Source organism: Camelus ferus, chromosome 16 (assembly GCF_009834535.1).
Source record: "Camelus ferus isolate YT-003-E chromosome 16, BCGSAC_Cfer_1.0, whole genome shotgun sequence".
NCBI lineage: Eukaryota > Metazoa > Chordata > Mammalia > Artiodactyla > Camelidae > Camelus > Camelus ferus.
In genome coordinates, this window is record NC_045711.1 from 21,473,331 (window position 1) to 21,498,289 (window position 24,959).

Genomic DNA, 24,959 nt, shown 5'->3' on the forward strand with positions numbered 1-24,959 from the left:
AGGAGCGTGACGCCCTGGCATGTGACCAGATGCTCCCTGTTGTGGGTCTGGTGGAGGCCGCGGGGAGGGGAGGGGCCGGAGGACGGAGGACTCAGGCGGTTGAAGGGGAGGCAGTGGCCAGGAAGGCAGGATAAAGGGAGAGAAGGAGGCGGGGCAGGGAGGGAAGCCCAGGCTCGGCCATGTGGGTCCCCGGGCAGAGGGGCGGGGCCTCTCCCACGGGGCAGCCTGCTGGGCCACAAAGGACAGCAGAGCGGCGGGAGGGCCTGAGCGAGGAGCAGCTGCAGGTGAGGCGAGGGATAGCTGAGGGTCAGGTCACAATCTCACAGGGATGGAAAGGAAAACAGCAGCTGGCCTCAGTGTTGCGCTGACAGCTCCAAGGCTAACTAGTTGCCACCATCATCAGACGGGGCCGCTCTGCAACCGTGATGGATGGAAACAGGGACAGGGGGCCTCTGCAACTGCATCTGAACGCAGACAGAACGTAGGACACTGTCCAGACCTCAAAATGGCCCCCCGGCCCCCCTTTCTCACTGACTGGAGTGGGTTTACCACCTTCAGCCTCAGCTTCGCTCTGGTCTCCTGTCTTCTAGACACACGTTATTAAGACCCCCCGACTGTGGCATCGCCCCTGCTCCCCGAAGCCTCCATCCCAGCCCGCTCCCTTGATCCTCCCCAGGTTCCCCAGCACAAGCCCATCCCCAGGGTCCTTGCTACACCTCTCGCAGACACCCCCTGGCTCCCCACGGCGTGCCGCCTCCCTCGCTTCATTCTCTGCAGGCGTGCTCCTGGGGGTCCTTGGACGGAGGGTAACCGACACCTCACACACCATGGAAAGGACTGTAGGTCTTACTTTGAATCATCTGGGAGGCCACTGAATGGCTTTACGCAGAGAAATGTGTAGTGATTTTTGAAAAGAAACGTTCTGGGAGACCTGTCAGGAGGCTCCGTCTGGAGCGCTGGCATCTGAAACAGGGTTCTCTGTGGCTACTAGGTGGGGGAGGGGCTCCTCTGCCTCCAGGACAGGAAGGAGTGAGGACGGCCTCTGTGTCCCAGAATCTCGTTCTAAGGGGCTTCTGAGAAAAGAAGTCAGCTGCAACGAGGTGGACAGGGCGTCTACATCTGCTCCAGGCAGCCAGGGAGATAAGCACCTTAGTGGACAGCGCAGAGATGCCTTCCAACTCCTGCCACCCCAACCCCCCAGCAGAGGGGACACCGCACTCAAGACACCCTTTAGACACAGTTTGTGGAAAAGACAAAATCAACCCAGACTTGCAGGCACCAGGGAGCCAGGACATAAGGCTCCCCACAGGTGCCCATGGGGTGGTCTGAAAGAGACCATGCTCAGGGCCCTGGGCATGCTCAGCTGGGAGGGCTCAGGGGCCAGGCTTGTGAACAACTGAGCCCCGCCCCCCGGGTGAGAGGGGAGCTCAGAGGCAGGAGTGGACCTCCCTCCCTGCCCCAGTGCATGCATACATTGCTTCCAACCTGTGCTCAGGAGGATGGGCTAGCTAGGGGCTTCTTTCAGGGTGTCCCCTTGTCCTATCAGGGTGAAACACGGGGTGGGTGCACGTGGGGCCCTCCTTTGGTTACTGGTCTCACAGCATGCCCAGTGGTCCCTAAGGAGGACAGAGGCAAAGTGTTGGCGTTGGGCCCCTGGCTGCCTCCCCTTCTGACCTGGCCGCTTCTCCCAGTTCTCCTGGGACCCTCCCATGGCTGAAGGATGGAGCCCTCTGTTAGGTCCGCTTGCTTGAATTTCCCTCCCTCATCTGGACTGGCAGGTTCCTCAAGTCTCATCTTGACCCTGTTCCCACCGCAGCATCCCTAGCCTAGAAGGTCGAGAGAACTTGGGACCGCAGAAGGAGCATGGAGCATGGAGGGCTCAATGCCACCGGACCCCCGCTGCACGGGGAAGGTGGCGCTCTGGCAACCAGAGGCCACTGTGGTACAGCTGCATCAGCGCGCGCGCGCACGCGTATGTGTGTTGGGGGAGAAACAGGGGTGTTGGGGAGGGAAAACCCTTCAGTCACATCAGGAGCCTGCATTCCCATGCACACATGAGGGTCCACGGAGCACCAGCACATACATAAACTCTATTTGGAAAAAAAAGTATATGCAATATATTGAGAAAAGTCTGGGGAAAATACTCCGAAGTGTCAACAGTGGTTAGATCTTGCGGTGAGATCAAGGATTTTTATACTTTCATGTTTTTACACCAAACATGTGTTGGTTATATAATTTAAATTTTATTTATTTATTTTTAAACCAAATTCTCCAGCCAACTGTGCTCTCCCTCAGTTGCAGTAACTTTCCTTTGAGCTGGATCTCTGGGTGAACCCAGGGAACGAAGACTCCCTCTCAGCCTCCTAGGATTTCACATTCGTGATTTCAGTCCTCTTTCCTTGGACAACTAACGCGTTGGGACGGCGTCCCCGTCTTCAGGGAGCTTGCAGCCTAGTGGCATTCTCTCCCCACGACCCGCTCCTCCCTCTGGGTTGGGCAGAGGTTGGGGCTGTAAAGGGAGGAGGCTGCCCACCAACCCTCGGCTGTCCAATCTCCAGGTCCCTCTCTCCTTCCCCTCCAGCTGATCCCAGCCCTGAACCTGAAAGGGAAGTAGGCAGAGGGGACGCTGCTGAGGTCTGGGTGTCGGCGCCGGGATGGGGGGAGGCGTCCCCTGCAGGGATGGATGGATGGAAGCAGGACCCAGGAGCTCCCCGGGCCCTCCTCCAGGGCGGGAAGGGAGATGAGGCTCGACGCCGGAGACCGCGAGAAAACGGGGGCGCAGGGGCGGCGTGCACGTCGGTCGGGAGGGTGTCCGGGAGAGGCGGGGTAGCCCTCCCTGGGGTGTCGTCCGGGGCTCAACCTCCGGGGCGGTGGGTGTAAAATGCTCGGACAACGTTAAAGGGTCGATTGGGCTTTCTGCGCCCTCCTGCCCTCAGCTGCCCCCGAACCTTCGGGCTAGGGGGCCTTAGGGATGAACGCCTGCGACCCCGAGAGCAGAAATAGCAGGACCTCGGCCGCGCGGCCGCGCTCTGGGGCGGGACCGCCGGGCCCGGACGCGGGGCGGGGTTGCCACGGCAACGCCCTCGGGCGCGCGGCGATTGGCGGAGGCGCTCCCGCGAGAGCTTGACCTCGCGGCTTCCGGCCGGCGCGGGCCGCGGGGCCGAGCTTCCGGTCCTCGCGACCTCCTGGACTCCACGCTCACGTCCACTGGGGCTGCCCCCCGTGCCACCGAGATAGCCCCAGAACTGGCCCCTTCCCCCTCCTCCGCCGCTGCCGCCCTGGCCCGGGCCACCTTCAGTCGCTGGCGTCCCGCCTTAGCCTCTGGCCGGCGTCTCCCGGCTCCGTCCTCCAGTCCATTCGCACCGCACAGCAGCCCGCGGTCAAGTGGTGTCCTTGTCGTGGCTCCCTGCCTCCCCCAGAGTGGGAGTTGGGGCCCTGCCCGTCTGCCACTCCCTCACTGCTCCTCCACTTCAGCCTCGCTGGCCTGCCGGCTCCTGGCTGATCTTGCTCCGTCCTGCCCCAGGACCTTTGCACTTGCTGGTCCCTCTGCCTCGGACACGCCTCCCAGTATGTCAGCACGACTCTCGCCTCCTTAGTAAGGTGACCACCTGCTTAAAGTTACGCCCCACGTTCCTTATACTTCTTGGCCTGGTTTTCTCCGTAGGTCTTATCATCAACCAACGCAGATGATAATGTACCTATTTAACATGTTGTCTGAAAGCTGCATGGCCAAGAGTTTGTCTTGTTCAGAGCTAAGCAGGTGCTCAGTAAATACTAAGCAGGTGGAGGAGGGGTCTTTTCTCCTCTTCCTCTTCTTCCTCCCCAAGAAGGGTGGTGAATCCCTTGGGTGATTCTCTGGAAGGGGAACCAGCCTGGGTTGGGTGACTGCCCATGTGCCAAGTGCCTTACTTTCAATGTCTCACTCCCAAAGAGGGAGTGGGAGGCCGGAGGCACCTCAGGGAGCCCTAACCTTCAAAAACAGTCACCCTCGGCTCAGAATCCTCTGGGATCCAGATGTCACTGGTTGGTGCAGAAAGCCCCTCCTGTGTGCCTGGCACTGCTGGGTGCTGAATTGAGCGGGGAAAGGCCTGGTGCTGCCCCAAGGCTCTCAGTCTGGTGGGAGGGACAGACAAGAGTAATTACGGCCACAGGGAGGGAGAGTGCTGAGGCCGGGTGAGTGCGAGTCATAGCGGGAGAAGGAAGGTGGGAGAAGAGCGGCCCTTCTGGCATGAAGTGTGCACCCTGGACAGTGATCACTGGTTCCCCACTCTGCCTGATTTGATTCCTGGCATCCAGCTCCTGTGCCTGAGAAGCCTGCTCTTCCCAGGGCCCAATGCTGATTCTCAGGCAGGAAGCCAGATGAGCATCCAGGGCTGCCCAGAATTGCATCCAAGAGTCCGGACAACTGGCTTCCCTGTGGGTGTGGGGACTGGGGGAGGAGCTCTTTGCATGGCGTTTGGCTTGGGCGAGCCAGGGCAGCCATATGCTGCCAGACTCACGGGAAGCTGGCCACAGGCCACCCGGGCAGCCAGATTCTCCCAGGCCAGTCTGTGGCTCAAAGGCATTTCCTTCAGGAGACAGAGCCACCTGGCTCCTCTCCTCCTTCCCTCCCTCCCTCCCTCCCTCGCAGCTCCCAAGTCAAGGGTTCCAGGGCTGCGTCAGCAGGGGGCCATGCTGCACTGTCTTGGCGTGGGGCATGGTGGCCTGGAGTGGACATCTGGTCTGCCTCAACCCCCACAGCCAGGGCATCTGTGGCCCCATGGAACACAATGGCAAGGAGGCACACTGGCACTAGATGAAGGCCACGTTCTGCTGTGTGCCTGCCAAGTGGCAGTGCACCCCCGGCATGCCCGCCTGGCATCGTGCTTGCCACTGAGGCTTCCTGAGGGCCCTGCCTAGTCAGGGCTCCCTCTGCTCAGGTTGAGGGAAGGAGGGAGGGATGGACATTGGTCATGACTGATGACACAGGCCAGTGGGATCCTGAGCCCGAAAATGGTAGGAGAGGGGTGTAGCCCCCGGCCCTGGCCAGTATGTGCCCTCCCGGCTGGCAGAGGCATCCAGCCTGCTCTGCAGGAGTCAGATCTACAGCCTGAGAGAAGGCTTCATTTTACAGATGGAAAAACTGAGGCTCTGAGAGCAGACGGAGGCGAGTGTGTGCTCTGGAGCTTTATCTTGTTTACTGTTAGCACAGGGCTGAGGCCTTTGTCATTAGCCCCATTTTACAGAGGAGGAGCTGGGGGCTGGAGAAATGAAGTGCCGTCTGCACGCAGTCCAGGGGCAGCCCCTTATCTGGCCCTGGCTGGCGTGGGGCTGAGAGAGAGCCAGCGGTGCCCACGCTGGCCCATTTTGCCACGAGATGGAAAAGTGATCCCAAAGAAGCGAGGCTGAGGGAGGGGAGACCCAGGATCAAAGGTGACCCTCCCGCGGGAAGCAAGAAGTCCTGAGGCCCATCTGGGCCGGGTAAGTTCAGAATGAGGATGCCAAGTGCAGCTGTGGTCACTTGGGTCCTTGCTGCGCCGGGTGCCCCGCCCCTCCCTGGTCATTGGACTTGCACTTGGTCACCCGGGTCCTGAAGAAATAGGCAAAACAGGCATCTTTGGTCTCTACCTGGGGTTCAGACGAAGCCATCAGGGTGACCCGTGCCCTCCTCTGCAGCCTCTCCCCTGCCAGACCTCCCCCACAGGCCCTTCCCTCCCTGCATGTCCACCGTGGGAACCTCTGCCCAAGACACATCGCACCCCGGGTCTAATCCCATTCCAGACGTGGAGGGGAGCCTCCCTCACCACCATGTCCTCCACTGTCATCAACGATGACATGACTTGGTCTCACCCCTTCAGGGGCCAGGCGGGTCCAGTTGGGGCAAAAGGGGCAGCCTGTGCTGGGTGACAGTGACACTGAACAGAACAGAGGTCTGAGGGGCAGGAGAGAGGTGCAGACGCCTCCAGCCCACCCCCCCACCCCCCGTTGGGGTCAGAGAAAGCTGCACAGCGGAAGGGGCTAGTCCTGAGACAGGAGAAGACCCTCCCAGCCATTTCACCCCAGCCAGCTGCCCTGGGGGGGAGGGTCTTTCTGGCAGCTGAGTGCACATCAGGGTGGAGGGAGAGGCTGCCTCTGGGGCCAGGTCGAGCCCTGAGAAGTGTCCATGTGCTTCGAGCCCGAGGCTGACGGAGTGCCACTGAGCTCATGGAAGCAGCTTTTCAGCAAGTGCCTTGAGCTTTCTTAGAAACAGGCTGAGTATAAATTATAAATAAACAAACGAGAACTCTGCAGCAGGGCGTGGGCCAGCAGGAAGAGGGGAGAGACTGGAGGCAGAGACCTCACTTAGGAGCTATTATCCACTCTCCTTGAACTTGAACCCTCCTGCCCTCTCTCCTGCCAGCCTCTGCCTCAGGGGCTTGTGGGCTTCCCGCTGAGGGCATCCTGGGGTCTCAGGCCTCAGGGGCTGACCTTTGCCCGCCTGCAGGAAGAGGCTCGGCGCAGACCCCCACGGAGGGAGGCCCACCTGGCTTACACCACTCAAGAAAGTCAGGCCTGAGTCTCCCTTGGACAAAAACAGGCCCCGGTGGACACTCATCTGTGTGGGAGGTGTCTCACCAAATGTTTGAAGGGGAAAAAAATCCCATTTTCTTAGCTTTTTTTTCTTTCTATTTTTTGATTATTTTTCTAGATGACTTCACTTCTAAGAAGGGTGTAGGGGAGAGGAGGAGCAGGAGGGAGGGGGACAAGGCCTGAGGAGGGAGGCAGGCGGGTAGCAGGCCCAGGAGAGAGGCCGCGGGGAGAGCGGGGCCGGCACGCCCTGACCGTGGTGCCCCCTGCCCAGGCGGTGAGCCTCTCCTCCTCCTCACCCCGTGGGCCTCTTGGCCAGCTCCACCCCCAGAGGCCCCGGGGCAGGGACAGCTCTCATCCAGCTGGGTCAGCAGGGAAAGGGCCTCTAGGAGTTTCACTCTGGGGAATGACCTCCTTGCCCCAAGAACAGAGCGGGGAACCAGCCTGGAGCCAGCACATACCACTCTCAGTACCTTCACAGGAAAGAAAGCTACTGCTTGGTGGCCACACCTCCGGGAGCCACACCCCCACCACAGGGCCTCTGCCACTGGGCGCGGACCAGGCAGCCCACGGGTGAGAGGGCACTGCTGCCCGAAAGCCGGGGACCCTGCCGCCACCCTTGCTGGAAGAGAGGTGCGGGGGGATTGGCTTCCTGCTGCCTCCCACTCCTGAAGCCGTCTGCTCGGGGGAATCTGGTTGGAGCAGCCCAGGGACAGCAGCCCTGGCTTCCCCTTGAGAAGGAGGAGGGCAGGGAGCCCTGCAAGGACCCCTTTAGTCCACAAAGGTCTCCTCCAGCCCAAATCCCCAGCCGCTGCTGCGCTCCAAGGGAGACACTGGCCCAGCCTCTGGTGGCTGCTGGCGACGCTTGGTGGGCCACTCCAGCCTCTGAGCCTCACGTCTCCCTCTGCCTTTCTCTTCTGACACCTGACCACCCTAACCCAGGGTGATCTCATCGCTCATCTCAAGGTCCTTAACTTGGTTATACCCGCAAAGGCTCTTACCCTGAGTATGGTCATGTTCTGAGGTTGCTGGTGGACGCATCTCTTGGGGGCCCCATTCAGTCCACTCCAAGAGGCACGAGAAATGGGCACCGACCACGCGGGCCCAGGGACGAGGGAGGAGGGAAAGAGGTGAGGCAGGGGTGGCAGTGGGGAAGGAAGTTTGGGCCGGAGAAGCCAGCCACCCCAGCTCTGCAAATGTGGGACACCCTCTGACCTCCTCTTAGTTATTGAAACCAAGTCAGCTTGCAGCTGCCCAGACAGTCTCCCACCAGCCCAGTCTCCCCATTGTCTTTCCCCAAGGCCAGGCCCCATGAACAGCCCATCCCCTAGAGGGCTCCCAGGCCCCCCGTGCATCTCAGACCCCCAAGATCTCCAAGCCCAGGAGACGGAGGAAGCTGCCTGCCGCTCCTGCCCTGGCACAAGGGGGAGGGTGGGTCCCACAGCCCCTCTGTCTCTTGACGCCCCACCTCACAGAGCTTCCTCTCCCCTCCCCCAGAGCCTCCCTCTTGGAGTCTGAGCCATTTCCTCTGATGGGGCTCATCTCTGTCCTTGGCAGACAATGCTCTCAGAGATAGAGAACCATCAAGATGCACGGGTCAGAACCAGAATATAAAAACATCTGTACACACGCCGCGGTTTGCACGGCCCTTTCTCCTGCACTGTCTCGTTGGATCCTCACTACTGCCTTCGAGGGAGATATTAATCCCATTTTACAGATGAGGAGACTGAGGTTCTGAGAGGCTTGACTTGCCTGAGTTTACACAGATCCGAGACTTGAACCCCAAACATCCAACTCCGGGTTTTCTTTTAACACTCTTCCCACCAACCCACCACTCTGGGCTCGCTCCCATGAACAATCCTGTCCATGCCAGGGCTTGAATCCTCTTAGGGACAGGGGATTCACCACCTAACAAAACAGTGAGTTCCACGGACAGGCCCAAGTGTCAGGGAAGCTTCCTTCACTGCGGGAAAGCCCCTCCTTCCCCATGTCGCTCAGCCCCGCTGCTCAGTCTCCTCCAGGACACATCTCTCCATTTCTCACCCCCTTCTTGAAAACTGGGCCCTGGCTTCCAGGCCGTCCTCCCTAGGAGGGCTTCTGGTATCCTGATGCCCAACCCACAATGGCAAGGACACAGGTCCTTGAGTCGTGAGGCAGCTGTGGAGGGTGACTTTGGCAGGTGTCCCCTGGCACTGTGCCCGCTCAGGCAGAACTAAGGTGAGGGCTCTGCCACTTCGGAGGTGGCAGTCTCTCTGCCGATGACCAGAATCTGAGGGTGAGGCCCAGTCATCTGGCCACCTTGGCCACCTCGGCCACCTCCAGCTGGAGCCACCTCAGGCACTCCTGGGCAGAGCAGCCACCCTGCTACAGCACAGTGGCAATGTCATACTTTGGAAAAGAAAACCGGCTAGCAGAGGGGCCGCGGAACAGCTGAGCTGAGTCACCACAGCCCGGCGGAGGCGGCTGCAGGGGCGGGTGGGGACCGCCCAGGGATGGAGGAAGGAGGAGGGGACCCCCCAGCCCACCTGGCGCCCTCCCCTGGGCTTCTGGAGCTGTGGAGGGGCCAGGCACCTGGCAGGGGAGGCCTGGGGGTGGGGAGGACCAGCAGGGTTGCACAGCCAGCTGGCCTCGGGCTCCATTCCCGCTCAGCCACCAACTGACCCCAGGCCTCCGCCAGCCATGCAGTCTTTCTAAGCCTCAGTCTCCACTTCTGTCTAACGGGGGAATGGCTGCCTGCCCTGGCTACTGTGCCGATTACTGAAGGCCACGGTGCCAAGTGCTCAGGGCAGTGTCTGCCACACGCCGGGGGCTGAGCCAGGCCCCACTGACTCTGCTCACCGCAGTCACGAATGAGAAGCCCTTAGCCTCCCGGGGCAGGATTCTGGGTTTGCCACCCTCTCTGCCCCAGGCCCTCCAGGTGGCCCCTGAGCGTGATTCTGAGGCCACTGGTGGCCTGGGGCTGTCTCCTTGCTGACTTTCCCACATCTCCCCACTTCCATGGGCCCCAGTTCCCCAGAGGGTCCCGGGTCCAGTGGGCTGGGCTGGGCTGGGCTTTGGGGCAGCCAGGTCTGGGTCAGGGGCAGGGGTCCCCTACTTCAGTCAGCATCCTGCCCAGCAGCCCTGCCCCCATCGCCTGATGGGACCCTTGCTGTGTGGTTCCCGCTCTGGCACTGAGTCCCACTCTGCAGAGTGACCAGCAGAGTGACCTCGCCTGACACACAGCGCTTCCCTAACCAGACTGTGCTGGCGTCCCCCCACCCTCACACCCTGGCAGGCGGCCCCTCAGATGGCAGGACACCCCATCCTGCTGAAGCTCCTTCAGGTTCTGAGAGGAAAGAGACCAGCCCGAGGTCACTTGACCAGTAGTGCCTTCAGGCCCTGCGTCCCCTTGGCGGTCTTACCAGGATTTCCTGAGCCCCCCACCCAGGAACCAGCACCACGGGCCTCACCCCAAACTGGGAGCCCCTGTGATCCCAGCCCCTCCCTCCAGCGAGCCTGGCTCTCCCCAGGCAGGTGCCTGCCTCTCCCGCCCCCACGCTGCCGCGGGAAGGGGTTCCTATGGCACCCCTTCCCCCGCACACACTTAGCTCACTGCAGCCCATCTGCCCCGAGACAGTGAGCAGCAGATGCCTCCGTGCACAGCGGTGCCTGAAGCTCGGCGGCCCAGCGCCTGCCGGACGCTGTGTGCGTGCCAGCCAGGCGCGGGGGCTCACGCGACACTTGGCTGGGGCAGGGGCCCCGCATCTAAGGCAAGGCCAGGAGAGGTCAGGCCACCCAGAGAGCCCACCAGGGCTGGGGACCAGGGTGTCCGTGGCTGGAATCAGCGCTTCCCTTGCACTGCCCCCCTGCCCCCAGCTGCCTGGGAGGGAGTTGGCGGGTGTCCCCCTTGGGGGACAGGGTCCTGCAGCTCCCTGACCCCCTGGGGAAGGCCTGAAGTGTGGGGATTGGTGGACCCCAAGGACCAACCCCATGGGGCCTGCCACTGTACAAAGTGTGTGTGAAGGCTTGTGGAAGGGGGTTCAGAGCGTCCAGCTCCTCCCCAAGGGTCAGACCCTCGGTCAGTACTCATGGGGCAGGCTCCTCACTGGCAGTCTGCCTTAGACCCCTGTTCTGCAGGGCCCCTGGCCTCATTCCAGGCCCCCTCAGCTCCCTTCTCTCTTTTCTGACTTCTTGCAGCAAACGGGGGCAGGTGGCCAGCAGGGCCAAGGGACCTAGGGCTGGGCCTCCTTGGAGGTGCTCACAGTTCCTGGACCCAGTGGTCCCAGGACTCACCTGCTATTTTCCAGGATGCATGTGGCCAGTTGGCAGAGAGCCTCGTTTCTATGGCAGCAGGCTCCAGCCCCGGGCCTGGGAGGAGGGGCTAGCTGCGGACCCCAAGAGCCCAGCCTTTGCCTCAGCTCTGCTCTCCCCAGCCGAGGGCAGAGCTACACAGCCCGTGGGGGCCAGAACACTGGAGGGCCAGCCCAGCCTGGGGGAGGGGAAGTACGGGGCAGGGGAGGCTGCAGTACCCCCGCACACTGATGTGGGGTGGGGCACACACTCTTCCGTCCTCAACAGAAACAGCAAGAGAGACTGGCCAAGTCTGGAGCCCTACGGACTCTGGTTTGATCTTAGCTAGGTTTTCCTGATTCTGGAAAGAGTAAGAACATCTCAGTGATGTGCACACAGGGTTGCCGGCTGCCGAGCCCTCGCCTTGTTCATGGCCTTTGGCCGTGCGAGAGGTGCGGGGGAGAGGGGTGAGAGGGGTCTTAGGCTGGTGTGAGCCAGCCAGCCTGGGGCAAAGGGCTGGACAGCTTGGCTTCCAAGGACCCCATTAGCTGACACCCCAGAAGCCATGACAACCAAAGCTCACTCCCAAGCCCTGCAGCCTCCCTCTCCCCACCTTCACCCTCTGGTCCCCCTCCTCCCAGCGCCCCCATGGTGCAGGCACGCACTCGCCCCCGGGCCGCCTCTTCTCCCCTCACATCTTGCGTTTGTTTTGCTTCAGCAGGGCTCGAATGGGGACACGCTGCACTCTCACAATTGGCAGCTTCCTCCGATCCCCCCCACCACTGAGGTGCCATATGTCAGTGTCATGAGTAAGCATGAGGCTCCATGGCTGGGGGCTGGGAAGTGGCAGCTGCCAATCACCTGCCGAGCAGACGTGGGGTGGGGGCTACCAGAGGGTGGGGGTCACCACTAACGGAGGGGCAGGCCAGGTGGGGGGAACATGGGCAGAGGCATGGGAAGAGGGTGAGATCAGAGTAGGGTCACTGATCCTCACCAGGAGGGACACATCCCCAGGAGATCAGGGTGTTTCCTGAAAACAAAGCAAACCCCAAAAGGCATGGTGTGACCATGTGGGGTGGCCAGAGTCTAAGCCCTGCCCCTCAGCCTCTCATCTGCTGTGTGCCCCTGGCCAGCCCACGCCACCTCCTCCAGGATGCCCTTCTCCCTGTGCCTCCCCCCCCAGCACATGCTCCATCTGAGCCTACCCCTGGTGAGCTGGGGGCCAAGGCTTCACCTGTGGGGAGAAGGGGAACCAGATTCAGCCAGCACCTGCGTTTAGGCCGGCAAGGCTGCACAGGACACCATGTGCCCTCAAAACACTCCTGCAAATGGGGGGCTATTAGCCCCACTTCACAGGTGAGAAAAACAGGATTTGCAAAATTTTAAGAAACTGTCTCCAAGGCTTACGGCTCGGAATCGTGTCTCCAGGTTCTGCCCAGGCCTGCCAGTTCACTGCCAAAGGCTCCGAGCGCTGGGCCTGGGGTGCTGTCGTGTCTGTGCTGAGGTCCTGACTGCCCCCCGCCCAGCCCCTCACCCTGGGACCTAGCAACTCCTTTTTCACCCCCCTGCCCCGCCCTTAGCCCCCTGGAGTCTGCCCTTCCCTCCTCCCTGCCCTGAGGATGCTCTTATCCCTCCGGAGCCTGCAGAAACCGCACAAGTCATGGACACTTGCCTGCGTGTTTATCCTTCCCCAGCGCTACCCCACCCCCTCACTGCAGTGACCAGTTCGGGCCTGACCCAGCAGGTGGCTGTGGGACGAACGAAACAATGGACAGAGGCAGGCTGCAAGGCGAGAGCCCTGTGCTGTGCGCCCCAGCACGACTGCAGAAGTGTGTCCTGGGGAGATGGAAGCCAGGCCCCACCGGCCCCACACCCAGGCCCTTTCCCTCATTCCCAGCCCTGCTGGAGGCTGAGGCAGGCGAGTGCGTGGATCGGACTAACCGCTCTGGGGTAATTGGCTGTCCCTCGCCACCAGCATGACGGATCCCACTTGACATTTCCCTAGATAGTTAATTGATACCCGAGTAATTTGTCATGGAGACCTCATTATATGCCAACTGGGTCCCCTAAGCCGTCAGCGTCTGTGCCCCAGAAACAAGATTGGCAAGTTAATAATGGAGCCTTAATCACGCCATTCCCTGCTGGCACTGAAAGAGAATTATTCGGAGACAAAATGGGGTGCTGCTGGGAAGAGACAGTGCTTCCTTAGGGCCTTGAGGACTGCGTGTCCTGAGAAAGCCTGGAGCTACTGCATGTCCCCGAGAATGTCCCCTGCCCTCACTTTCCCCAACGAGGTGTGCCTTCTTCTGGTGGCCACGCTCTTCCTGTCCACTGAGAAGCGCCCCTCCATAAGGTGGGCTGTGCTGACTCTCCTCCCAGGCTCAGGCTGGAACAGCCCCCCTCCTCCAGCCACAATGGGATCAAATCAAGCAGCGATCACAGTCCATCCAGAACTGAAGGCCTGGGGATTTTGCTGCAGCCTTTGGCATAGACAGGTGCACTTCGCCTGGGAACACTTCAGGGGAGAAAGTCAGCCTGGGGCTGCTGCCGGCCATCCAGCAAGCAGAGGGGAGGCCCCTTGTAACGGCACAGAGGGAGAGGGCAGATGCGTGCCAAGCCAGCCACGCACAGCCAGCTTTGCCCTGGAGTGAACTGACAAGCCCCTACTTTTGCTTAAGGTGGTTTAAGGCAGCTTCCGTCACATGTAATCTGGTGAATTCTCAGCTCAAACACCTACAGGAGCTTACTCCAGCCTGTCTGTAGAACCCATGTGGGGTCTGCTCACAAGAGCAAGAGGGGCCCAGGGCAGGGAGAAAGCCTGGTGCAAGGCGGCGAGGCCTGGACAGAGTGGACGCAGGTGGGACAGGCGGGAAGCTGGAGCACCAGGGGCGTGGCCGTCCAGGCCGACATGCGGCCCTGGCTTCAGCACCGTGGACAGCGGCGGCCTTGCCCCACACAAGGAGGCTCTCCCACCTACCTGGGAGAGAGAGGACAATGCAGTCCATCTAGAGGCTGCTGACAGAGGCCTGAACAACGTCACGGTGTCCTCGGGCCTTAGAAACAACTCTTCTGGGCACTTAAAGAGGCCTCCTCCCCGGGCCTCCCCGGTTTCTAGGGCGGGGGCCGGGGTGGGGTCACAGCTCTCCTGCACCTGGTTCCTGAGAAGACACCAGATGACACATGCCAACACAGCAAAGGGGAGGCTCAACACAGGAGCGGGATGAGGGTGGAGAGCAGTGCCTGGTGATGGACGCGCAGCAGGTGCACAAGCAGTGGAGACGGGGGTACAGGAGGGGTGGCGTGTATTAGTTATGTTTTGCTGCATAAAGATTTATTCTAGAACAAAGATCTATGATCTCACACAGTGTGTGAGGGACAGGAAGCAGACCGGCCAGCTGGCTCTGGCTCAGGGTCTCTTGTGAGCTTGCAGTCAGATGACAGCCAGGGCTGTGGGCATCTGAAGGCTTGACCAGGGCTGGAGGGTGCACTTCCAAGATGGCTCCCTCACATGGTGAATGGCAGGTGGGCTCGGTTCTTCGCCAGGTGGACCTCACAGGGCAGTTTACGACATGGCAGCTAACTTCCCTCAGAGTGAATAAGGAGGGGGAGAGAGAAGGAGGGGTACCATCCAGACAAAAGTCCCAATGTGTTTAGGCTAGGATCAGAAGTGACACACCCTCACTTCCGTACCCCCACTGGTCATACAGATGGACCTGGTCCAGCGTGGCCAGAGAATACACCAGTCCCAGGAGGTGTGGATCCCTAGGGGCCACCTTGGAGGCTGGCTACCACAGGCCTGAAGAAAAAAATAAACTCAAGATGGCCTGATGCTTTTAACTGTCCCAAAAAGAGATTTATATTTCCATTGCAGGGTTTGTGAATAAATAAGTAATGGGTACACAGAAAATAAACCAACCCCAAAACATGAGGCAATTATCCAGTGCAGGAAAGACGAGAGGTTGTACAAGAAAGAAGATGTAATTACGATACATTACTCAGCTGTGAACGGTGCGTGCAAAGAAAGAACAATGCAGACACTGAATTCTGATTCAAGCAAAATGAGATGGGTGGAAGGAAAGTGTGTGTGTGTGTGTGTGTGTGTGTGTGCGCGCGCCCTGCATGTGTATGAGGGGCTATGTGAGGGAACAAACTCTCAAGCCCCACAGCAGAAAGTCAATGGATAGTTTCTAAATCTAAAAAACCCCAGAAAGTCAGCATTAGTGTGTTACTTAGAAGTAACAAAAACAGAACCACCACCTACCCTCCAAAAAATACCCCTATAAAATAACAAAAATTTGCCTCTGAGAAGGAGCGATCAGGAAAGGAGAGGAGTAGGTGAGTAAGGAGCTACTGGGTTTTCATTTCCAGTCGCACAGAAGTATTTGACTATTTAAAGTATTTACATTAATAACCTTGATTAAAAAAAACCCCACCAAAACACAGTGCAATTCATGTAACAAAAATACAAAAACATTGCAGCCTGCTCCCCACCAGGTGCCTGCAGCCCCAGGGAAGGGCCCAGGGAGCGACGTCCTCTTCCAGGGCAGGACCCCCTCGTGCACCAGATTCCCTCTCTGAGCCGCTCCTGGTCGCTTGCCCGCCTGTCTCCACCCGCACCCTTCCCCCATAGCCTGCCTCCCGCCTTCCCGCCCCCTCCCCATTTTTCTCCTGGTTGGGTGGGGAGGAACCAGCCAGGGGAGGGCCCAGCCCTGTCCACAAGCAACAGCTGTGCCCTGGCCCCTCCAGCCCGCAGGCCCCGCCCGGCCCCAGCGTCGCCCACCGTGACAGGGAACTGCGAGAAGTGGCTCCTGCTTCCCGGGAGGTGAACCAGGGATAGCGGGCGGCGCTCCATCACTTCCACGGCACCCCGCTAATTACCCAGAGTGCTATTCATCTGGGTGTCACTGCTGCCGCATGCCTGTGCCTTTAATTAATAATCTGGTAAAACTCCATGCAGGGCCTGGCCAGGGGCTGCTGGGGCTGGGCCAAACCTGCAGTGGGTAGACCAGGCAGAGAGGCCCCCCCACCCGGCCCCCAACCCCCAACAAGTGCAGAGGCCTTGGGCCGGAACCCAGGGCCCGCTTCCTTGTCCCCGGGTGTTCCCCCACAGGCCCCAGGTGAGTCCCTTTAGGGACACTTCCAGGAGGAGGCTGGAAAGCAGACCCTGAGGGGTGTGTGTGCACAGTGACTGGGGCCAAAGGCAGGGGAGACTGGCTCCCCCAGAGCCCAGGCTGGCCCCTCAGGCCCTGGAGGGTTGAAACCCCAGAAGCCTGGGAGGGGAGGGGAGGTGGGGCCGAGGATCCCAGCTCAGACCCGAGCCCAAAGAGGCCAATGTCAAAAAGTAGGGGGCAGAGGAGGGGTCCCCGAACAGCTAGGAACACGGCCGGGCCTCCTCCCTGGGGCTTGGGTTTGACCTGATCACAAAGGGCCACTCCCAGCCCTGGGTGTCCTCCATTCCTGCTGCTCCAAGAGAGGGGAGGGGGACAGACTGGGGTGGTGCCCTGAGGGGCCTGGGTGTGACCTGCAATGGCCCACCACCTCGTGGTAGCCTCTCAATCTCAGTCCCCGGGCGGAGTGTGGACTCTGGGAAGGGGCACAATGCCTGCCAGGCTAACAGGAAAATCGATTTGGATCCAACCTGAATTATTGAGTGGTTCGAGACTTATTCTTGGTTCTGGGGCGGGCTGTGGTCTGTGAAGATGGATATTGTCTCGGCCCTATTTTTAAGGTTCTGTGGGAAGGAGCCCAGACACCGCCACACTTAGGGCCCCACGTGGCCTGCAGGGTAGACCCCTGGAGGTGGGGGTGGAGGTGGGAGGGACATGCGGCCTCCAAGCCCCTCCCACTCCCCACCATGCTGCTTTCCGGCGCTCCCACGGACCCCAGAACCCCTCCAATATGAACTCTGGCACCCGGCCCTCTGAGAAGCTCAGGCTGTATCCATGCCCACCACCAGGGTAGGCACTGGTTGGGGGGACATCTTGAGGGTGGGGAGAGGGCGCTTCAGGCAACACTGACTGCTAACATCAGGAGTGACAGAGGACACCAGCACACCATCACAGACACAGAAAGAAACTCCATGAATAATTACATGCAACACCTGGGCAGTCTGGATGAAATGGACAAATCCCTAGACACACACAAACTATGGGCTGATTCAAGAAGAAACAGAAAGTCTTCACAGAACTGCAACACGCAGAGACTGAATCAGTAACCAAAACCCTCCCAGCAGAGACAAGCACAGGCCAGGGGCCTTCCCTGGCGACTCTGCCCAAGGCTTCAACAAGAGTCAACGCCAGTCCTCAGCCTCTTCCCGAAGAGAAGAGAGCGCTTCCTCGCTGTCCTGTGAGGCCAGTGTTGCCCTCACGGCAAAGCCAGACGGAGACACCACAGGAAAACTGCAGGCCCGTGTCCCTCATGAATATAGAAGCAAAAATTCTCAGCAAAATACTAGCAAATCAAATTCAGCTGCATAGTAACAGGATTACACACCACGGCCAAGTGGGGTTTATTCCACAAATGCAAGAGTGGCTCAGAATATGAAAATCAGTCAACATGACAACACCCAACACTAACAGAGTGAAGGCAAGTGAACACTTCAGCAGGTGCAGGAAAAGCACCGGCCAGCCCAACGCCCCTTCATGAGAGAAACAGAAAAGCCAAGAACGGAAGGAACTCCCTCAACCCCACAGAGGGCATCTACGGAAAACCCACAGCCGACACCACCGTCTGGGCGAAGGACTGAAAGCTCTCCCCCTAGGGCCAGGAATGGGCAAGGGTGTCCGCTGCCCCCACGTCCATTCAGCACCGCGCTGGAGGGTCTAGCCAGGACGGTCAGGCAAGAACACGCCATAAAGGGCACTCGGATTGGGAAGGAGAAATAAAACTTTCTCTATCTGCGAAAGACATGACCTTATACATAAAACTCCTGAAGCACACACGCATGCACACACGCACGCACACACACACACACACACACACACAAATTAGAGCTAATAAATGAGCACAGCAAAGTTGCCGCATACATGATACAAAAACCAGTTGTATTTCTATATAACAGCAGTGAATTATCCAAAAATAAAATTAATAAAACAATTCCACTTACAATAGCATCAAAAAGGATAAAACAGTAATAAACTTAACTAAAAGAAGTACAAGACTTGTACAATGAAAATGATAAAACACTGTTGGAAGAAACTAAAGAAGGCGTAACTAAGTGAAAAGACACCCCGTGCTCAGCGCCTGGAAGAGGTGATCCGCTGAGACAGCAGTGCTCTCCAAACTGGTCCGTGCGGTCACTGTCAAAACCCCAAATGCATTTTTTGGGGGTGGAAATGGACAAGCCGGTTCTAAAACTCGTACAGAATTACAAGGACCCCCAGATAGCTTTACACAAAAATTACTTCAAAATGGGTCAAAGATCTAAACATAAGAGCTGAAGCTACAGAAGTCTTCGAAGAAAACAAAGGAGGAAACGCATTTTTTGTGACGTTGCATTAGGCAACGGCTTCTTCACTACGACACCAAAAGCACAAGCAACAAATGAAAAACAGATTCATCAAATGTTAAATCTTTCATTTATCAAAGGGCATCATCAATAAAATGAAGACAACCCACAGAGCAGGAGGACGTATCTGTAAATCGCACACCTGGAAAGGGTCTGCTATCCAGGACACACAGGGATTTGTACGGCTCAACAATAAAAAGACAGGTAACAGGTTTTAAAAGGGCACAGGATTTCAGTGGACGTTTCTCCCAGGAAGACACACAAACAGCCCACGTGCACACGAGAGGCGCACAGCATCGCCAGTCATCAGGGAAATTCACGTCAAAACCTCACCCAGATACCGCCTCACCGGCACGCGCGCGTCCAGCAGACAGACGGTGGCAGGCGGAGGGTGTGCAGAAACAGGAGCCCTGCGTGCTGGTGGCGGGGCTGCAAAAAGGCACGGGTGCCATGGAAAACAACAGGAAAACACCACAGCTACTCCTCAAGAACGTAAACATAGCGGCACCACGGCCCCCAGAAATTTCACCCCTAAGAGAACTAAAAACCTAAGTTCACACAAACACTTGTGCATCGATGTTCGCAGCAGCACCACTCGTAACAGCCCCCACGATCCAAACATCCGGCAGCGGGTGAACGGATGAACAGAGTGGCCTTATCCACACAAGAGTATTATCTGGCCACGCAGCAGTTCAGACGAACCCTGAAAACGCTGTGCTGAGAGAAGCCTGACACAAAGGTCACATGCTGCGACTCCATTCCTATGAGGGACCCAGAATGTGCAAGTTCACAGAGACAGGAAGCCAGCTAGTGGTGGCCAGGGGCTCTGTGCCACAGCCACCCTGCACGGGGCTGCCGCTGCCCGGGGAGGAAGGGCGGCGTGACCCCATCAGACGCTCCAGCTTTGCCCCAGCGCTGTTGGTACAAAGCCGCCAGGCCCAGCCAGCTCTGCCTGGCTCCCATCCTGCACACCCACACCCTCCCACCCCCTGGTCCTGATGAGCTCTGGGCAGGGAGAGGGCTCCGAGGAGTTAGGAGGGCAGTGGTGGTGGAGCACCAGGCAGGGGATGAGCTTCCCGAAGCCACCAGAGCACAGCGTCCTGGGCACCAGGATGGGGCGCATCTGGGGCGGCTGAGCGCCCTCGGACTCAGCAGGGGTGTGAATGAAGCAGCAGCTGCCTGGGGCCCCAGCCAAGTGCCTCTGTTTCCCACGTCCTTGGGCACCCCCCAGGGCCATGGCTGTGTTCAGGTGGGGATGACCCCCAGGAGCCCCGCCCAGGCCTGCCTGTGCCCAGTGACCGTCAGGGATTTTAGGGAGGCAGCCCTGGGGGCCTTCTCCGGCCCCGAGCTCCCTTCACGCCTCTGACCGGACCCTAGGCCATCCGTCCCTCTGACCGCTAATGTCTCATCGAGGAGCCCAGCTGCTGCTGGACACCCACCACGTTCCATGTACTGGGAACGGACTGCGCTGCTGCCGGCAGGGGCGCCACGCAGATGCTCACACTCAGTCCTCAACCTGACCGAGCGTCTGTTCCCCCACAAGAACACAGGCCCCTCTTGGAGCGCCATCAGATGCCATGTGCCACCTTCTCTGCTGGGAGACAGACCGTGAGGGAGGGGGAGCTGGGGGCACTGTGGGCACAGTGAGCCGGAAGCTGCAGGTACCAAGGTGCGGGCTCCAAAGCCACAGGAACAGCACCCCGGAGCCTGGGCAGGGTGGGCAGACGGCCCGGGGCCTGCTGGGGAGGGCGGGGTGAGCTGCGGCTCCCTGTGCCCCCCAGGCTGTGATGAGCAAGTGTTTTTCTCAGGCCCAGAACTGGAAGGAGAGAGGAAGCTGAGGGGAGAAGAAAGGTGTGCCTGGGCAGACACCTGGGGAGGCAGCATGAGCGGGACCGCAGATCAGTACCTGGGACAGTCCTTCCCGCTACAGGAGCCCCCTTGGAGGCACTTGTGAAATATGCTGGAACCTGCCGGGCCTTCGAGTGCAGCCAGAAGCACTTGGGTGGCATCCAAAGGCCCTCTGGACCTCACCGCCCCCGACCGAGGCTGACCCACCTCCTACTGCAGTGTCCGACTAGGGGCTGCTGAGCAGGGAGCCCCGCCCCGCCCGACACCAGGCTTCAGGAGCGCAGGTGAAGCAGGAGGGGAAGGCGGGCAGCACCCTGCTGGCCCGAAACCCCAGGCTGCCTTGCTCACTTGTCCCCTTTGCTTCTTTCAGGAGCCGAGGCCCCAGAGGAGAGCTCCCTTCTCATCGTGAGTGAATGGAGAGGCACCGGAGGGCCGTGGGGGGAGTGCCGAGACCCGGGGCCTCCCTGGGCTTCCGGTCCAGGCTGCAGAACCACGACAACCAGCTCCTTCCCGACAGGCAGGGTAAGTGGCAAGACAGACCTCCGCTGGCTTCCTCATCCCCTCAGCAAAGATTCCAGGGCCCTCAGGGGGCCTGGGGGGCGAGCCGGCAGGTGGAGGACCGGGGGCTGCTTGGGAGGCACACAGGGACCTCCACTGGGACTTCAGCTAACACTGAGAGGAGTGGCCAGGCGGGGGGCCAAGTCAGGGACAGGGCTGAGCTGCTTTCCCAAGTGGAGATGAACTTGGAGGCTGGGTGAAGAGGCTGGCGGGGATAGCGAGCCGGGCTGGCAGGAACAGGGGAGAGCTCTCGGCACCTGCACACAGTGGGGCTGTGGCCTCAGTGGGCGTCCTGCCCTCACAGCCTCAGGCCAGGGCAGCACAGCCCGACACCCATCCCCTCGGGTACTGGCGCTGGCACTCTGTCTGGCACCCCATCCCTGCAGCCAAGACTGCCTGCGCGTCCCCCGACCCTCGGGCCCTTTCCAGGCTCTTCTCCCCTTCGTCCAGGACCCGTGGGTGCCAGCAGCCACCCCAGGCTGGACCCTCCCTGGCCGGGGTGGAAGTGGCTCCAAGTGGCTGGCCGGCGGGGAGAGGAAGGCTGGGTTATAAATGAACACAAAGCAAGTGGCATGTGTACTCGGAGGAGCAGATGGGCCAGGAGCCCTGGCCGTGCACACAGTCCGGCAGCTGTAAGCTCACCTGAGCGCTTTCAGAACGAAACCAAAGAAAACACCAGAAAACTCGCGGTGAACGCCAAGCCCCTTCCTGCGCTCCTGGGAAGCTAATCTCAGGCGCTCTCTCCGGGCCTGGCGCTCGGCCGCGTGAGCTCCAGCCTCCGCTGAGCTTGCTCCAGGCCCCCAGGCCTCGTGACCACGGAATGAGGCGGCAGCCCCCTGGCCCATCTGAGCAGGGCGGTGCCTGCTGTGGCCCCATGTCCTGGGGCCAGGCTGCCCGCTTCTGGAGGGCCGCTCCCCAAGTCCCTACAGATGAACTGGAGCGGTGCCGTGGGCAGCCCGAGAGTCTTCCAGGCGACCAGCTTGGGCCACCCTCAGCCCTGGCCCTGGGCGTCTGGGCCTGGGGCTCTCTGGTGTGTCCTGGGGCCTTGGCTGTGGGCTTCAGGGGGCCTGTCCTTACCTGCCAGCTCTTCTGAGACTCCCTCGGGGCCTGCCCTTGGCCTTGGTGCCTTCCTGCTCCTGGTAATGACATTGAGAAAGGGCAGCATCAAATGCCAGAGCCCCCTCGCTCCCCAGGTAGGCCCTGAAGACCGTGCCACCTGGATGCTTGGGGCCCTGTGGGCCCAGGCCAGAGGACGGGGTGGATCCCAACAGCCGGCTCCCAACCCCTGGAGAGCTTGGGGGTCCCAGCTACAACTTCCCCAAGTTCTCAAAGCAGCTCAGCCGGGCCCAGGACAGCACAGCTTGAAGGGAGCATAAAGGAAACACCGTGCTTGCAACGGCTCCTGGTGGGACAGGACACCCCAGCTGCCTCAGTGTCCTCGTCTGCAAAGTGACCTCAGTGCCTGCCTCTGGTAAGTACTGTAAGGATGGGGTAACCAGCCACCTCTGGCTGTCACTACACAACACGGCAGGATGAGACACTGTGCAGCCACACAGCTGAGGAAACAGGCTCAGAGAGCTGGTGGTGCCGAGCCAGGCCCACCCGACTCGCTCGCCCTGTGTGCGAGCCCACACCCCAGTGCCTCACGGATAAATGGATTGAGACAGGTGGGGAGCCACCCTGGTGGGAGGCGGGCCTTGGGCTTTGGGGGTTTCTAGAGACTTCCCACTGAACATGGAGTCACACCAGCCCCCCACGTTCTGCTGGCTCCTCTTCTGTCCCTTCAGGAACTCTGCCTCCCCTGCCTGGCCCTACACATCTGGCCTGAGCCTCAGCGCACAGCAGGGAGAGGCTCAGCCACCAGAAACAGCCCCCTGTGGGCATGACCCGGACACCTGGGCACTCACCTCTCCCGCCCCGGGGCAGGGGTGCCACCGATGCCCAGGGTCCTGTGGATGTAGCCTCGGGAGCGGATGTCAGCCTGAGGAAGGGGATGGCTCGAGTGAGAGGTGGCAGCTAGGGTCCCGAGCTGGCCTCTGGACGAGCCCCAGCCCGGCAGCCTGGACCCCCCATGGAAGCCCTGCCTTCGGGACCAGGCGCAGCAGCCCTGTGGTGTGTGGGTGACACAGTGCCAGGCCCTCTCGTCAAGATGCTCCATGGCATGTTCCCAAAGAGCCTGAGGGAACGTACTGGGTGCCCCCTCTGTTTCTGCTGGCTTCCACTGGGCTCAGTTTGTGCTTCCCTGTAGGTTTTGTCTGAGCCCAAGGTTTCTCTGCTAAAACCCTTTTTTCTGAACACTGCCCTCAGCCCAGCTTGTCTGTCCTCACTTTTGGCTCATCTGTCTCCTGGCTGGTGTCAGCTGTGACCCCTGTCCCTGGGGAAGTGTCTGGAAAGTTCTGCGGAGTCTCCAGAATGAAAGGAGGCTTGCAAGCCACAGACTGGGATCGGGGGAGACCCTGGGCAGAGGGGATCAGGCCTGAGTGGGACCCTCCAGGACCTTGCCACCTGGATACTCCCACAGGCTGACCCCCACCGGGGGGGGGGGTCTGTCCTCAGGAAGCCCCTGATCCCAGCTCAGATGGGCTTAGCCCTGCTTCGCCCCGCATGACAGGACACAGCAGCTAATCCCCCAACTGCTTCTGCTTCAGAGTGAAGGGGCACGCGGGCAGGGCGGGCAGCAGGGTGCCCAGGGGAAAGGCCCCGCAGAGGCGAGGCGTACCTCCCGCCCTCCCCAGCAGCAGCCCGGCCTGGCCTGACACACAGGCAACAGGCCTGGGACCAAGGGAGCAGGCACTGAGCCCTCTCTTACCCTCTCCTCAGAGCTTCCAGAAGTGGTCAGGAGGAAAAAGTGTAAACAGGCAAGCAGGCCGAGCAAGAAGACGGACAAAGAGAGCGCCAGTGCTGCTGGACAGGGCTCCCTCCCCTCCTCCTGGGCGCAGATGGCTGGCTCTGTACTAGGGCAGACACACGGTCCTTGCCCACGTTAGGGGCTCATGGGGCTTTAGAGGGCATCCTCTACCTGCAAGGACATGGCCACCACACACACTGGGGCAAAGTGAGGCACAGAGGGGACAGAGCCCTGCCCACTGTTCCAGCTCAGCAGAGTCCCTGGCTCTGAAGACCTGGGGAGAGTTTTTGGGTCTCCCAGCCCAATCTGTGTGAGGTTGCACAGGTGGGTGGGAATAGGGGAGGGAAGGCCCCCTGGGGCCAGGACTCACACCCAAGGCTTGAGAACCCTCGCACCTACGAACCCTGTACACAGGTTGGTGGATACTCAGCCAGTCCACTCTGAATGCCACCCCAGAGGCCGTGTCTCTGCACCGCCCTGAGAGGGGCTGGCAGCAGGGGCTAAGAACTGCAGCCTTGTGCGGGCTGCTACTGCCACCTGGAGGCCAGCCTGCACACCAGCAGCTGGGAGGCCCTAGGCCCAGAGGTGGGCAGCAGGTGCTGGGGGAGGCAGAGCCAGGGCCCTCAAGCTTCCAGCGTCACCAGCTGGTGCTGAGCTGAGAGGACGGGGCAGGCCCGTGGCCTCTCCGGCAGGCTGCCTCGTGCTGAAGCAGCACAGGCCTCAGGCAGACGGGTAGCAGCAGGCCGTGCAGAGAGCCACTGCTGTGATGGCAAATCCGAGTGTCCCCTCGGGACTCACATCCAGAGCCCAGTGGTGCACCTAAGGTTCTGTCACAGCCGTGACACTCACAGGCTTCCACCCGCCCGTCCCTGCCCAGGCTCCAGCCACATCTTCCTTCAGGTTTCTGGGCAGCAGGCTCTTTCTGGCCCCAGGGCCTTTGCAAATGCCAGCCCTCCGGCCTGGACTGCCCTTCCCCCTTCTCTTCCAGCAGGTCTCTTCCTGAGGACAGCTCCTCACGGACGCTCACTCCATGGGCTTCCTGCCGTGCACCCGCTGTGACTGTTGCCTCCTTGTCACTGAGGCGAGCCCAAGGGCACCTTGCACGTGGTTCTATCTCCCATGCCTGCAGTCAGCTTTTTCTCAGCTGGGCCGACTCAATCACTAGAGTTCTGATCTCCGGGTCCCAAGCTAGGTTTTGGGTGCCTGGCGTGGCCACACCTCAGAGTCTCCTGACTGGCACCCTTGGCACAGGTCTTCCCCAGCCCTGCCCAGCAGCCTTGCAGGGGCCTCCCTAGCTGAGGGCTGGCCGCTCCCTCCCTGCCAGCTAGGCAGTTTGGCCCTGAGGGGCTGGCAGGCTGCTCTGCCGTTTGAGCTGATGTCAGC

General features: G+C 60.3%; 1 protein-coding gene across 16 annotated transcripts in view; it reads right to left on the reverse strand.

Moving 5' to 3' along the window:
• ENDOV (endonuclease V) overlaps nt 1-24,959 on the reverse strand; it is a 91,918-nt gene that overhangs the window by 58,075 nt on the left and 8,884 nt on the right. For 4 of the 16 annotated variants that reach the window (XM_032456634.1, XM_032456635.1, XM_032456640.1 and 1 more), the window contains exons 8-9: nt 22,636-22,709; nt 21,806-21,864 (exon numbers count right to left, since the gene is read on the reverse strand). In XM_032456634.1, coding sequence (XP_032312525.1) covers nt 21,806-21,864; nt 22,636-22,709 — 133 coding nt within the window. The other 12 variants (XM_032456646.1, XM_032456645.1, XM_032456644.1 and 9 more) reach the window with 10 other exon arrangements.